This window comes from Blennius ocellaris (genome assembly GCF_963422515.1).
Source record: "Blennius ocellaris genome assembly, chromosome: 4".
NCBI classification, from domain to species: Eukaryota; Metazoa; Chordata; class Actinopteri; order Blenniiformes; family Blenniidae; genus Blennius; species Blennius ocellaris.
Genome location: NC_137653.1, coordinates 7,945,298 through 7,961,346, shown reverse-complemented (window position 1 = coordinate 7,961,346; position 16,049 = coordinate 7,945,298). Strand labels below are relative to the sequence as shown.

General features: G+C 43.2%; 1 protein-coding gene across 5 annotated transcripts; it reads right to left on the bottom strand.

Annotated features, from left to right (window-relative positions):
• Positions 1–6,049: 6,049 nt before the first annotated feature.
• ncoa5 (nuclear receptor coactivator 5) lies at positions 6,050–15,348 on the bottom strand. 5 transcript variants are annotated; one of them, XM_080495765.1, is made up of 12 exons: positions 15,231–15,322; positions 14,012–14,060; positions 12,305–12,563; positions 12,073–12,180; positions 10,370–10,433; positions 8,511–8,762; positions 8,309–8,430; positions 8,005–8,134; positions 7,696–7,898; positions 7,423–7,627; positions 7,237–7,328; positions 6,050–7,080 (listed from the first exon to the last, which is right to left on the bottom strand). In XM_080495765.1, the coding sequence occupies exons 3-12, from the start codon at positions 12,471–12,473 to the stop codon at positions 6,473–6,475; spliced, it is 1,953 nt and encodes a 650-aa protein (XP_080351891.1). In that variant the 5' UTR covers positions 12,474–12,563; positions 14,012–14,060; positions 15,231–15,322; the 3' UTR covers positions 6,050–6,472. The 5 variants fall into 5 exon arrangements, with proteins under 5 accessions (XP_080351891.1, XP_080351892.1, XP_080351893.1 ...); XM_080495766.1 differs by having other exon boundaries at positions 7,696–7,895; XM_080495767.1 differs by having other exon boundaries at positions 8,005–8,131.
• Between the last annotated feature and the right edge of the window lie 701 nt (positions 15,349–16,049).

Below are 16,049 nucleotides of genomic sequence, written 5' to 3'. Positions count from 1 at the left end.
TTAAATCCAAACACAAAGTGTGGCAATGACGCGGCTTCTGCTCAGAAAGAACGAGAGCCAGCTGAAATGAGCGCAATCCCAGGAATCTTGTCTTGTTCATTCCCCCCCTCCCCTCCCCCCTTGGTGGTGATCGGACTCCTCCCACAGCGCTCCCGCCGTCGCTGGTGTGAATATTCGCTCCAGGCAAAAGACACTGATTCCCCACAGTCAGGACCACCAGTGTGACGCAGGAGGATCAAGAGGCTGTCAAGTATGAACTGTGAAACTCACACTGGTTTTACGGAGGAGAAGACTGAAACCTGGAGTGTTCTTCTTTAACCTGATCACTCTTTAAGCATGAACTCATCTGTTGTGTTCCTTCATCCCCCCTCCAACCCCCCAACCCCCCAACCCTCCCCCAACCTTCAAAAAACTCATTCTCTTAGTGGCTGTCCATCCCTCTGGCCACTGTTAGTGCCAAAAAATACAAGGCTAGCTTAGTTTGTAGAGATTGACACGTATCTAAACTGTGAATAGTGCGATTCCTAAGCAAAAGGCTGGTGTGACAGCAGAGGAGTTGGGGAGACGGTACAAGGCGTCACCACCCCCCCGCCCGCCCCCCCCCTCCCCTCCTCCCCACTGCCACCCGAGGAGATTATCATCGCCAGCACCCCTCGACCCTCGTGTGGATCACTGTAAATAATGTACAAGCTCTGACGCGTTGTTCAGTATGAGTGTAGTATTTTTGTGACATACTAAAAAGCTTCTAGTGGAGAGAAAATGGCTCCTTCGCTCAGAGGGAACAGCTCGAATATGCTGTTTTTAACAACAACAACAACAACAAAAAAGTATTTATTTATTTATTTATTGGATTTATTTATTTGATGGCATAGGCTCCTGTCACTAACCGTCATTGTAACAAAGCACTGCACCTGCACTGTCCGCCACTGTGCAACAAGTGAAATTCTGACGATTTCATCGAGTTCATCGAATAGTTTGAAAAAAGAAAAGAAAAAGAAAACAACTAAATGTTATTTTTTCATCTAGAGAACAAATATGTATTTATGTTTATAGATCAAAGTTACACATATTGATGAAATAGTTGCCATGTTGACTGTCACTCAAAGCTATGTTGTCTATGTTTTTTTTTTGTTTTTTTTTGCCAAATCTACTTACATTTAAATGTGCCATATCAAAGTATTTTTCAAAGAGAAATAGTGAACTAAATTCTATTGATTTAAATCAGAGTGAACAAAAATAGGTTTAAAGGAGTATTTCTAACTACTTTCTACGTGAACGTAGTTTGGAGAGAGTGGCCCTGCGGACGACGGACACGTGAATGTTCCGCCCGTGAGCGTCGACGTGTTTGTTAGTTTACAGGGTTCGGTCTAAAACAAGCAGAGGGTACATCGGCTTCTGTAGCTACGAAACTCACTTTGTCCACGAGAATGAACTCTATGCAGTAGACTCTCCGGTGAGATTTTCTATCCTTTAGGTCGGTTTGAGATTGGAGCTGCGCGCGACCCGACTGAATGGCTCGAGAGTAAATCATGTTTAGGTTAAGGAATCAAAAAGATTAAGTGCATCTTGGAAGGAATTGTGCAATAGTGGAAATCCGGACTCATGTGATCATGTTATTTATTTTTTTACACATATATTTTGTATATGTAGATTTCGTAAGTCTTATAAAATCCAGAATCATCTCACTCTGACCAAGGACAGATGTCACTTTACTTTAAATTATTCCTGTTTCTTTTCCTCAAGGAAACTGTTTTTTGGTCATTTGCACTTGTAGTAGAACTATAAATATAAATAAACACGTATATATAAATATAAATATATATATATATATACAGTATATACAATATAGGGAATCAAAACAAACTAGTTTCTAGAACTATTTAAAAACCGTATTTAAATGTTTTTAGTGTTGCTTGAATGTCGGACCATATGTTGTGAATGCTGCTAGTATCTATAGATTTATTTGTACTGTACATAGAGATGACTAAAGCAACATTAAAGAAGAAGTGAAAAAGGGTATAGACATACATATCAGTGGTGGCGGTGGTGGCTATCTAACAAGACGAGGCTGCATCTGTAAACATCTGGCCTGTGATCTCTGGACAGGGTTAGCTTTCTGTTTTTTTCAGAGGACTAAATACCGTGATGCAATATTCCACCTGAGGGCTGACCCTCCACCCTTTAAAAAAAAACACACACAAAAAAAAAACACTCTTGATTATATCTATGCGTAGACTGAATTGATTTTAACGTAACAGATTTAATTTTCACGTTATACTTAAAAAAAACAAAACTAACAGAAATTGCCAAAATGTTTCAATCTTTCTGATTTATTTGATAAATGTTAGGAGTTTAAAAAAAAATTTATTTAAAAAATACAAACTTTTAAAACTACCTTTAACTCCTGTGATACAAGCAGCCACTAACTACTTTTCAAAGATTTCTGGGTGCCAAGTCATGAGGATTTTCTTTCCCGCGCCGGTCACACTCGGACAAAGAGAGGTCGTCTCAACGCTCAATGTCAGTTTTTTGAAAGAACGCGGTTATTTTCAGATTGTCTCTACAACATTGCCTGCATCAACTGAGCCTTTTGAATTCATTCGAGAAGAAAAAAAAAAAAAAAAGAAGAAGAAGAGAGAGAAAAGATACATAATGTTTATTGGAGACATTTAACGGAAATGAATTTATTTATTGAATTCTAAGTGTTTTATAATTGCTGTTTGCATGGTACTCTGTGTGCAATATTTGTTTTAGTGGTTTCTCTAGTGATGGTTTTCATGTTCAAGGCGCAGGAGTGCAGGAGGAGGAAGACTGTGAGAACTCGGGACAGGGTTCCACCTCGAAGACCGAGTCTTTTTGCAAACGTATGAGTTCACTATATTGTTACTTGTTATATTTCAATCTTGCTCAAGTAGTTTTTGCGTAACGTAATAGGAGATTTTTGAGTTTGCGGGTAGATGGGCCTTAGGAATGGTCATTTCACCGTTGTAAATATATTTATCACTTAAGTCAGAGACACTGTAACCTACTAGTGTTGTCTTTTGTTGTACACTGTTCTATCACTGTGGACAAAGTCTTAGAGTTTTTGTAGGATTATGTGCAATATTGTTCTCACATGGATACTTTTAATTTGCTCACAGTTTTTGGTTTCGTTTCATATTGATTTAACACTCCTGAGGTGTCAGCAGTCCGTCGCACACTTTAAAACCCCATAATGTTTGTCGTCAGGTCTTCTGGACCGTAAAGAAAGTGTTTCTCCGAGGAACACTTCGTGCCGAAAGGTGGACACAAACTCTGCAAGAGCCCAGTGAGATGTGACCAATTCTTACTTCATCAGGAAACAAAAAAGTGAACTTAAGTGGCATGTTTGCCTTCCTTCAAATTTCCCACACGGTAGTTGTCCATAGCTGCAGGAGAGGAATGACACCAGTCTCTCCTCGCAGCTTTCAGAGACTTTCTCTGTTCTTGCAGAGTCTGTGGAGGCTTTCAGCACTGGATTGTTCTGTGTTCGGGGGTGGGGCCGGGGGTCCTCTGAAGCCCGCCTGCTCTGCACAGACAATCCTATAGTGACCTCTGGTGGCGCCAGAGTGTATTACAGCCAGCAGTCTGACAGCTATATGTATAAAAAAAATAATAATAATAATAAAGAAAACTGAAAAAAACATGATGAAGTCACATCATCATCCTCATCTCTGCTGCAGTTGTGAACTGCGTTATCTCAAAACCCGACCTGCTGACTCTGTTTACATGGTTTGGACACTTTTCGCATGCATCACACTCCGTTTCTTTCCTTCCCCCTCCTTTCTCTTTGCCAAACTTCTTTAAAAGAAATAATAGTTAACTGTTCAATTTTTAGTGCTTTTCACTCAATCTGTGAAGTGAGCCTTCCCAGACCCCCTCCTAAACCCCCCCAACAACCCCCCCTCCTCCCCCCAGCCTCCCTCTATCCCAGCCACAAAATCCACCCCAGCTCTGTATTTTAAATGTGATTGCAGTATAATTCTGAAAAATGATCAAAGAATATAAAACTCGCGCTTCCAATTCTGGTGCCGGCTCTGCTTGGACCACACAGGACGGAGGACTTTAGAAAACCAGCATGCCCCTTGTTACTCCCCCGTCCCTCCTCTTCCTCCTCCTCCTCCCCTCGAGCTGATCCACGATTGGGATCAGGTCCTCTTCGCCTGCACAACTGTAGCATGAGACAAACCCTGCCGGTGATCATCACTCAGTCTCCATCCTTCAAGGGATACTAAGGGCTCTGAAAACACATCTGTAACCGGGTTGAGGAGGCTGTCCTGTTAGAAACACCCAGCAGAGAAATCCAATCCCAGATGACAGCAGAGAGGAGTGAAATCTCACCCCTCAGCATCACTGTCATCCTCACAGAGGCGCCCCGTGTTCTGGAGTCGCTCTCGTTTCGCAGTCGATCTCTCTGGGAATCAGATAAGGGGGAAAAAAAAAGAAAAAAGAAGAAGAAAGAAATCAAAGTTTCTGTCCTTACAGTCCAAGCAGAGCCGCATCCCAGTGATGTTGTGTAACTCAGTGCATGCATGCAATTACCCTGAACAAGGTGTATTGACAATATATTGGGTGTTTGTGGTATAAAAGTATTTTGTTAGACACTTTTCTTTTTCTTTTTAAGTAGTATGATCTATTTTTATTTTCCTCTTTCCTTAGGACTGGCCAATCAATGTATCTGAGATATTAACGTTACAGTACCAGAATCTATTTTTTATGGTAGATCTGTCAACAAGGTCTTCTCATTGTGTCGGAAAATGATCTGCAGATGAAATGATTACCAAAGTATCTTTCAGTTAGTGTGAAATGAGTGTGAACGTGTGTGCTCCAGTGAATTATTTCAAGACCTCCTTACTCAGATTTCACAGTAAGTCAAGACGCGTTAAATGAAATGACAGTTCACTATTGGATGTGCCAAAGAGATGTCTGCAAGTTTCATTTAAGTTTCTTCTTGAGGCAAAAACAAACTGTGACTCTATTTTGTGTTTTCTTTATTCCCAATCAGCAGATCTTGGCATTTTATGTGACATTTAAACCTCCTCCAACAGGGCAAGTGGCTCACTTTGGGGAAAATGTGTTGAGAATTAGCACACAGACTGGAAACCTGCAGGAACAGGCACGCTTTACTTTTTATGTAGTTTGTCTAATTTGGGTTCAAATGTAAAAGGGCTATTTTAATGGACTGCTAATTTGTCAATTACCCATGAAAGAAAGAGTGAATCACCCTTTTGAAATTGAAAACCTGAAGTTAAAAAGTTTAGTGATTGATGCTTTTCGATACAGCTATCTAGGACTTTATAATAGCGTTATTTATAATGTTTAGAAACTGGATTTGGAAAAATAAAAAAACTGATAAGAGAATTCAAAAGATATAAAGTGAATATAAATTATGCAGGATTGACTCACTACTGCCACCCAGGGTGTAAAAGTGGCATTATCTAAATTTGTGTTCAGATTTTGATTTCGAAGTTAAATATTTCGTAATGTTTCGAGCCTCTGTGTTAATCGAATGTGTTGCAGGCAGCTTCACATTTACCTGACGAGCATTAACAGTATTCTTCTCATTGGACTCCGACGAATATTTGACACATATTTCCCAAAATGTGTTTTCTTTTCATATTAGGAAAAAAAAAAGAAAAAAAGAATTCGGTACGTACGTGACTCTGCAGGCTTGTTTTTAATTCACTGGACTTGTGGGAGATATTTTGTATGGATGATTGGAAACCTGACTGGATGTAGATGATAAAATACAGCATACACACAAAGACACACCCGATATGGAAGCATTCTTTCATTCTGAACCGTTCATGACTTTTCCTTGATACTGTACCTAAGTCTTATGGTAAAGCCGTAGTGTTCCTTTCAGTTCCGTGGGAGTGTGTGTGCCTGTGTGTACATGTGCACTTGTAACTGCTGGGGGCTCGGGGGTGGTTATGGGCGAGGGTGGGAGGGGGCTACGTGTAAATAAATCAAATAACAGTTAGTGTGGAGGTGTTTATTTTTTGTGTCAGTGTAAGTTAAATATTACAAAATAAAAAAAAAAAAAAAAAGACTTGTATTATTATCTATTGTGATTCATGGTACATTAAAAAAAGAGGAAAAAAGTAGTTTTATCTTACATTTCAAATGCTTATCTCTATGGCTTCTGGCGATACCCGTTCCATTTTATAGATTTGTCAGCACAAAATGCAATAAACCAATACCATTTTATTACAGCAACCGTGTCTGGAGTTTTTAATTATGTCTCATTCTCAAAACGGAAACTATTTTACAAATTTCAACACAAGTTAAAACCATAAAAACACAACGGTTCATGGTTGGAATAGAAATCAGAAACATCAGCATGTCAACTGAAAACACATTTTTTAAAACATGAAGAGGATAAAAGGTTTTACAAAACGTCTCTACAGTCTAATCGATACGACGCTGGTGGATCCTGCAGAGGGGCGGCGGGTCAGTAGTGTCGGGGGTACATGGACATGGGTGGGACCTGGTTCATGCTGGCTGCTGGTCTCGGGGGCGGCTGCTGCTGCTGCTGCTGCTGCTGTTGCTGCTGTTGTGGTTGTTGTTGCTGCTGCGGCAGCGCTCCAGCGTTCACCAGGTGGTTGAAGGACGGCCCGCTCTGGATGAGTGTGTCCAGAGCTTTCTGCACGCTGGGGTTGTCGAAGTTGATGCCCGAGCTGGAGGGTCCGGGCCTCTGGATGGCCGGCTGGGCCGGCAGGCGGCCCGGCGCGGCGCCGTAACCTTGAGCCGCGGCTGCGGCGGGGGCGGTCATCGCCGAGCGGGCGGGGTTCGGGGCGGCAGCCACGCCCAGGGAGCTGTAGGACAGAGGCGGGGCGGCGGCGGCGGCGGACGAGGGTCCTCCGGCGCCCACGAGCGCGCCGGTGCCGCTGTTGAACAGACTGAGGATTTTAGCCTGCAGCTCCTGCTGGTGGTTGGGGTTCACCGAGGCGCTCGCGCCAGCTGTCAGGCCGAGGTGACTGGGCTGCGAGGACACGGGCAGACCCGCGGCCGAGGGCGCCGCGTCGTGATGCACGGCGGCAGACGCTCCGACGTGTGTAGCTGTACGGAGACCAGGACATTCAATGACGGGTTTGGTTTAGGTTCTTTAACATTCCATTCATCAAATGTCCACCAGCAGCAGAAAGAACATTTCTATCATCCCGCATCAAACTACAACTTCTAAGTCCTCCTTAAAAGCGGATTTGACTAATTTACCTGCGAGAGAATCGCCCGTGCTTCGAGTCAGTCGAGCCCTTTTGTCCTTCAGGTACGCAATGAGACCGTCGAGCTCCTCTGGAGTTATAAATCTGCAAATTGAACCACAGAAGAAGAAAAAGATAGTTTAGAAAAATATGAAAAACAAAGCATCCAGAAAAAGTGTTTCATTTCCCCAAGATGCACCTGCTCTCAGACAGCAGTGTGATGGCGGTGAGCACTGAGACCGGGTGGCTCTCTCTGTCAGGTTCCCTCAGCAACACGTCGTCGGCCATCTTGGCTGCTTTTCTGGCGATCTCCTCACGCTCTTTCTCGCGGTTTTCCACTTTGTACGTGTCGTAGTTGTGCGCCACCAGCATCATGGCGTCCTGCATCGGCATGTTTCGATGTTCTGCAGACGACCGATAAGCGTTAGCGGAGGGAAGCGGCGCGGCGCGAGTGCTTCCGCCGCTTCTTTACCTTGAGGCGTGCCAAACAGGATGTTGACGGTGCAGGATCGGTGCATCTGGTGCTGCTGTGTGATGATGATGGCGAAGGGAGTGCGAGCTCGGCCGACGTCCTCCAGCGCCTGAGTCAGAGAGACTTCTGTGTTGAGGAAGATCAGATCCACCACCATTCCCAGGTCGCGGACCTTCCGCCCGACCGTCTCGGCATACTCCCTACAGTAGTTTTTGAAAGAGTGCACGCACAAACACACAAACAAGCCATATGAAATGACGTCATCCTGCTTGGGCGGGTGTTTACAGAAGCATTTCAGAGCGGACTTACTTCTGCGCCTTGTTGACGACGATCACGGAACAGTCGACGGGACGGTCGGTGTCATGGCGCCGCTGGAGCTCTTCGTAGTACTGGCGGTAGAGTTCATTGCGACGACGTTCATCTGGGCGAGCGCGATCTGCTGCGGTGGAGGAAGGAGACGATTTGAAATGGTGCCGAGTTGGCGTTGAAGAGTCACTGCTCAACATCCAAACCCCTAAAAAACTTGTTCCGCAGTTTTGGTTCTTGTGTTTGTTTACTGGCGGTTGTTTCGTAGTGACTGAAGAGCAACATGGCCTCCATCAGGATTACCTACCGTCTGGCTCCCGCCGACCATTCCAAGGATCTCCGTACGGTTCTCTGAAGGGCTCGTCCTTCCGGCGGTAATGATCGTCTGCACTGCTGCCGCCGCGGTAGTACCGGTCGTATTCCCCTCGGCTGTACGGACACAGGTAGGCTCAGTCAGACAACATAAGTGCAATCCTCTCCTAAACAGGACGGTCTGGGCGACTCCCCACCTGAGCGCCGTGTCCCGGGGGTCTTTATCTCTGCCCTCGGAGCCGCGGTACCGGTAGTCGTGATCGCGAGCGTGGCCTCCGGGCCGTGGCTCTCTGAGCAAGTCCCTCCCGTCGCGGCTGTCACGAGAGTCACGTCCTTCACGAGATTCTCGACCGTCTCGACTGTCCCGACCTTCACGACCTTCACGTCCGTAAATGGGGGACCGGGAGCGCGGCTGAGGGTCTTTATCCCCATAGCTGCCGTACGGGGCCCTGAGAGAAACACAGGCCATCAGCAGAAGAACATCGAGGGCTTCAGGCTAAGAAAGATTTACAGGAGGCGACAGAATCTCCCGTCCTCGGCTGCTGGACCTACAGTTGGTGAGAGAAATTTGGAAATATTGTTTTTAACTCAAGGTGAGGAAGAGGTGCTCGTAGAACCAGAGTGAAGAAAATCAGGCGCGGTTCTCCCTCCAAGTCGAGCTAAGAAATTCGAACCAGGAAGTGACTCCGGAAAAACGTCGCCGCGACGATCTTTACGCAACGTCCAGTGATCGATCCCGCCGTGCCTTTGCTCAAGCGACCATTTGAGATTCCGCGCACGACGAGTACCACAACCTGCTTGTCCCGCGGAAGGTGTTCATTTGGCACAGTGAGTTTAGTGAACCCAGAATTCCAGACAACTAGCACAAAGTGAGGAAGGTGGTTGAAGAAAAGCAGAAACCAGTAAGCTAATTGACCACAAGCACCAGAAAATGAATGGTCCTCGCACGTTTGTTCCACGAAGAGGCTACATTGGATTCGAGGTTGTACTTTGTGAACATATTGACTTTTTCTTTTAAAAGCGCCGTTCTTGCTTTTGGTCGCTGCCTTCTGCAACGGTTTCAAAGAATGCTACACAATTCAGTCATTTAATAAACATTTGAACGGTAAATCTCTTCACCCTCTTTTATTTGGTTGTTCTGGAGCATTTATTGATTGAACAGTGTGAGCCGCTCAGCGTAACCTGCAGCCTCACCACCTTCTGTGAACACCGGCAGAGCAAAGAGAAGGAACCCTGTGGAGTTTTTAAAACCGTCACATCAACTCAGTGGCTAATGTTTGATACATTTCCTTCCCCAACTGGATTATTTGTCTTAATACAGCTGCTAAAAAACAAAAAAAAAACAAACACCCATCACATCAAGGTCCAACCACTATTTTTTCCCCAACCAGTTCAGTGTATTAACGGAATCTCCTGAAACATGCAGCTGGATTATTTTGTATTCATTGTGCATGACAATAGGCTGGATTACACGACTTTAACGGGGCTCAACAGAGCGAGCGACGTGTGCACAACGGCACATAAACAGTATTAATGTTACGATTGGAAGCTTGTGCTTGAGACTATCATTCTGTACTGAAAACCTCCACAGGGTACCTTTATGTGCATTTTCTCTGTTTCTCTGCCAAACATCCAAATCTGGTTTGATTGCAAACAGCATGTTTGACTTTGAGTGTAGTGTGGACATATTAAATTGAGTTTACGTCCGTGGGACGGTAACAGAACAATGAACGTGGGACAGAAAATTAAAAAAAATAAAAAACACAAGCATTGTACGGCAACAAGAACCGAGAAGCCAGAAGGTCAAGAATGTTTGAGACAAAGACACTTGAACTACACCCGTGTCCCTTTTCTTTATTTCAACAGATCAGAAACTTTTTAAAGTTAAAAGACTTTGTGAACAGTCACAAAGCATCTAACGGTGCGGCAGCTTCCATCAAACCAACATCGACACTGGTGGTACAAATTGTTAAAACACGCTGGGTCGATTTTTTTTTGTTTTACCGACACAGCCGAGATGATGGACGCTCTTCACACCCACTTGGCGTTACTTTACCTTCGTGGAGGGCTCTGCTGGGATTGAGGTTTAGGTTGCCGTCGCTCCACTGCCATATTTACATCTGAAAGTAAATCAATCCAAATGTTGAACATAACAGCAACATGTAGCTCAGGCAATGTTCTTGACGCAAAAAAATAACCCCCTAAAAAAAAAAAAAACGGAGTGATCGCACCGACACTCATGGTCCAACTGAAAGCAAACGCCCGGATCCAAATTTTCAAAGTCAAAAGTTGGACGAAGAAAAAAATAAATAAAGAAAAAAGAAAAGCGGCAAATTGAGTGACAAAAATTGGTCAAATTCAAAATCCAAATCGTAGACACTCCCAAGCAACAAGCGCAACAGCTTGAAATGACACCTTTGCCCACGTTTAAGAGAATTCCTCACGCTGCAATAAATTTCAGGACTCGAGAGTTTTCCACAATTTAGTCAAACTTCTTTATTTGCACTTTGTTTGTGTCGCCGCTTCAAATCAAACAAACTTCTGGTGCGACGAGGCTCAGACAGTTAAAAAAGCATTACAAGGGCGAGAAGCAGCGACTCATTGTTAAAATGGTACTTCAAAGCAGAAATGACTGTGCTTAGCATTAACAGGTGGCATTAGGGCCGGGCGATAAAACAATTACAGGATAGTGACTGAACTTGTTCTGATAGGGACGATACAAGTCGGGTCTGGAATGTAAACCTGGGGCTGCCAGACGCAGCAGAGAAGATGTCGACTGCGTTTTGGTCGCTATTCCAATACTTTTGAGTCGATGACATAATGTCTCATGACTGAAATGAATTACTTGACTTTTCCGTAAATCACTTAAAAGGAGTCAAATTATTCAGCTTTAAAACATTCACATGGTCTCATTGGTCCAAAAATGTTGTATTCAAATGTTTATTGCCCCAAATTCCACCTTTTCCTCCATTTGAATATTGGATCATAGGAGCTGCATTCACAATCTGCTGCGTCTGTGTGAGCTGGACTGGCTCCGCCCACACATGGCCACCTTGGGAAGAGGAGGAAGTGCTCGCTTTCGTGGTGCCATGTGCCTAATTGTGGGAGGGTCAAAGGGAGGGCCTACCTCGATCGGGATTGGCTATACCGGCGATGGCGATGACACTATAAAGGGTTTCATTTCTGACTTGTTTGTTGGAGCAACACACTTTTTAAAAATGTAAACAATGCAGGACGAGAGGTGACAAACTTTCTTTACTTGTGGGGCATCATTCCCATCATATTGTTGGAAAACCTTTAGAAAGTGAATTATGCATCATATGATCCCTTTAAGGTGTACTTGAAGAAAACAAGCCCAGAAATGGCAAGTCACATTACGTTAAAAACAATAATCTGATACAAAGTCGCTAAAAAATACGTCGGGGAGTTTAAAATAACTTGGTAATGTGGCTTTATAGATTCACAATAAGTCCTGCCTGGAGCATCATTTGTTCGCAATACTAAAGAGACATTTTAACTTTTCAACATAAGAGCTAAACTAGCTATACAGACTATTTTTGCCGTATCGCCCAGCACTAATGGTAAAGTGTTGCTTATATTTCTACATTTTCTTAACTTTTACTCACCAAATCGCTCAGGAAAAGTAAAAACAATCACGTAATCACAAATTTAACCTTTCAACACTTTGATTTTCTTCCTCACTCAACATCATGCATACATTATAGCCATACAGCCACACCCTGTGCAGATAACGCTTACCTATTTTATAACCTTTATAAACCCGACCCTTTTGGGCCGCCTTTGCTGCTTCGGCTTCCTCAACACGTTCAAATTGTACAAATCCGAACCCGCGAAACAGGGACACTCCTGGAAAAGGAATATTTAAGTGGCACAGACGTAGGACTAGTTCAAAGAGAATGCTGGGTACAATCTGCCTCATTCAAATTGTCATGAAGGCAAACTTAAGAGCTGATATGTTGTGTTTACTGACCGAGAACCTTCCCGTGCGGGTTGAACATGTCTTCCAAATCCTTGCTTTGCATGTCGGACGTTGGCAAATTCCCAACGAAAATCCTTCGCTCCAAATCTCGGGGGTCATTACTGCTGCAGGTGCGGGAAAAACGGCCCGGCGACGAGCTGCGGCTTCTTCTGCGAGACATGGTTTTCCCTTTTCTTTCTTCGCTCGTCTCAAACGCTCGAACCGAGTTTGGTTTTGTTTGCTATTAAGCTTCTTTAAATTCGCCACGATCCTGAAACATGCCAGTGGAGCAAAAGAAGAGGTTAAATTCCTTGAAGGGATTAAAAAGAAAAAAAAAAAAAAAACTTTCAGGAGGATCTTGAGTTGCAGATAAAAAAAAAAAAAAATCACAGCAAATTTCGGATCAACTGAAGCGCTGCGGAAAATTCATGTTTGAAATGCAAATCCTCTAAGTTAAACTGCTTAAATCAGAAGATTCAGCCGACGACGTGACGAGCGGCGTCTCCATGGGGTCTCCTTGCGTCCTCGTGTCCTTCGCACAATTCAAGCACACTGCAGCTTTTCACCTTTGAGAGCAATCCGATCCCTGGTGAAGCCGATAAACAAATAGAAATCTGGACTCCGATGCAGTGGAGGTGAATCAGAAACACGGACGCCATCTCATGTGGACTGGCTAAGAACTAGGGCCTGACCAAATTAAAATTAAGAGAATAATCGGTAATCAGCCAAAATTGACGTTGATGCTCACACTTATTTTTGACGAATAAAACGTTCGCTTGTTCTCCGTCCGCAATTTAACCGTGCCGCCACATTGACCGGTGGTCGTTTCGTTTGATGAGATGCACTGACGCAAGTCATTTGTAATTGGTGCATTTACATCGACTAATTTTGAAATCAGCCCCAAAACATCCACATCAGTCAGGCCCGACTAAAAATGGCAGATCTTATTTCAATTGCATGTGATTTTCAGGTTGAAATGTGTTTTCACCGGCTCCAGTAGTTTCAACACACGGAAAAACCAAAGAGAACAATCAGGCCACTAATGAACTGTTTGTTTAAGTTGAAAATAGATTCAAAGGTGGAGTTTTATGAATGAGCCGTGACTTCTGCCATGCTCGTTTAGCACATTTTAGTTGATTTTGTTGAAAACTCACGAAGAAACGTTTGAGAAATAGTTGATTCTATCAAAGTAGAGCAGATGGATGAAAGTAATCCCACCGTGATGCAGGTCAGTGGACTTTTGCTTCAATCTTCTGAGGAACGGCGATCAAATACAACAAAGTCTTGAAGTCCTTTGTCAATGAGAGAAAATGGAGCAGACGGCCCAGGATCCAGTGAGACACGATCCACTGACCATCAGAAAATGAGCTCACGGCAATAAAATGGTGCAATCGCGGAGTCAAAAATTCGACGACGCAAATTTCAGACAACGCTCTCGGAAAAATAGCCTTGCGGGTGTGTGCGGTCCTCTTCTCTTGAAATGGTAGTGCCGACGTGATAGAAATCGCAAAATAAAATCGAAACGGATCACAGGCGTTGAGGAAAATTGGTCCGTTGGCTCAATACGAGGCAACACTTAAGAAAGTCCTCTGGAGATATTGAGCAGAGAAACCCTCTCCAGACTTTCAGTTTAGAGAGAAAAAGAATTGAAGAAAACACAGAGAAACCACCGTGTTAACCAGTTATTTAAAAGGCTTCAGAGAGCAGCCCTTTGCTTACCTGGAGTTGAACCCAGAACCAGAGGCTGTGGACACGCTGGTGCAGCTGCCTGGGAAGCAGAGGACACAATTATTAACTTGAGCAAATAACTAACTCTAAATGGCTGAGATAGCACTCCGAGATGAGCCAAGTTGTATACATGAAGAGTTATGGTTCTCAAATACTTTAAAGTATTTTCTAATTCGACTTTTTCGCAATAGTTCTAAAACTTGCAAAGAGTTTCTAGTACTCAAACTTCTGTGAGCTTCTCTTTTCATGGTGCAAGCCACAGAACAGTTCCCTTATACACTCCTAATTAAAATATGATGAAAAGCCTCACTTCACATATGCAACTGTTCCACGTTTAGTATATTAGAGAGACTTGGATAACATGTCACATGATTACTCTTGGGTGTTTTAAGACAATACTGTTCTCCAACTATGTTTACATGAAACGATCACATTATGAGGACAAAACAAATAGAGGATTTTGCAGATTCATCATTTCCACGATCAACATGAGCAATGCACATGTACATCATAACTCCTTATTGCACATTACGTGTTTAATTTACAGAGTGTAGCCATAAAACATTTGACACCCTTGATCACAAAACCTTTAATGTAGGATCAATCAGAAAGACATGTATTGCTACTATTGACAAAGCAAACAAAATCTGACCAAGACAACAAATGTTCTTACACCTGATATTAATCGGTCAAATATAATATCGACCAATACTCATACAACAACTTTATCAGTCCCAATGACTCCAAACAATGCACTTTGGCGGTAGTCGGTCAATATTATACATTCTTTAGCGATGTGGATAAATAGACGCAGTTTAAAGTAATAAAAAGTAAAGATTTCCTGTGGATTTGTATCGATGTTTGACTGGCAGCAGCGGAGCCGAGTAGCACGCAGGAAAGCTAACAAGGTTGTTTTATCGCGTTGCAAATCCATTCCAATATCTACACAGCAGGGACTGGCACTATTATTCCCCTTTAAAATATGAAATCCAACCATTTAAGCTGGACAATATTTACACTTTACACGACACGATTTTTCATTTTGTCGACGTTCCAGCGTCGCGACGTTTGCGCTACCCGTTAGCTTAGCCGGAAGAGCCGCTAATAATCTACCAACTGGCTTCGCTGCAGCATCACACACAATGCATTGCTTAAGACCACCAGGGACGGTAAGTATCGGTATTTTAAGATGACAGGGCGACGCCTTTACCTTCAATGTAAATGTTTCACCGTATTCAGCCGCCAGATGCTCGCGGACTGGCCCTCGCTTTCGAATGAGAAAATATACTGCAATCTTCTTCGTACACTCAGATTCATTCATTGAACAGTTGGCTCATTAGCGCATTCGTGCCATCTGCTGGTTGCAGTTAGAACTGTAGCGTGAGCAGGACTACTTTCTATGGTGACACTAAGTGTTTAAGACTCTCTTTGCGCCCTCTCTGGCCCGGAGTGTAAACTGTAGATAGATAGATAGATAGATAGATAGATAGATAGATAGATAGATAGATAGATAGATAGATAGATAGATAGATAGATAGATAGATAGATAGATAGATAGATAGATAGATAGATAGATAGATAGATGGAGACAGAATGCTCACGGCAAGCTACTATATTCCATCAAGATGACAATTCAATCAAAGTTTTATTTTTTTCTCAGTTGCAAGTTATGACTATAGGACACAGTTACAGTAGGCATGTGAACCAAGAAGCCTTGGGAACACAGATGAATGCCAATAAGAAAATTTAAAGCATCCATCACCAGAGAATATACTGTAGTTTTGTAAGTGCTTTTAGAGGTGTTGCCTATTATTTTGTGTCTGTTGTGTTTGGCATTGGCAGAGGAGATTTGGCAAATTGTTTATGATTGCCAACTACATTCCTACCTCTGCTGCTCATCATACAAATGCATGTTTAATATAAATATTGCACCTTGGAAATAAACAAGCTTTCCAGAGGTATAAGATCTATTAACCAGAAACATTGTAACAACAGAAAAATGTTCCACTAAACACTTTTACTCACTTTT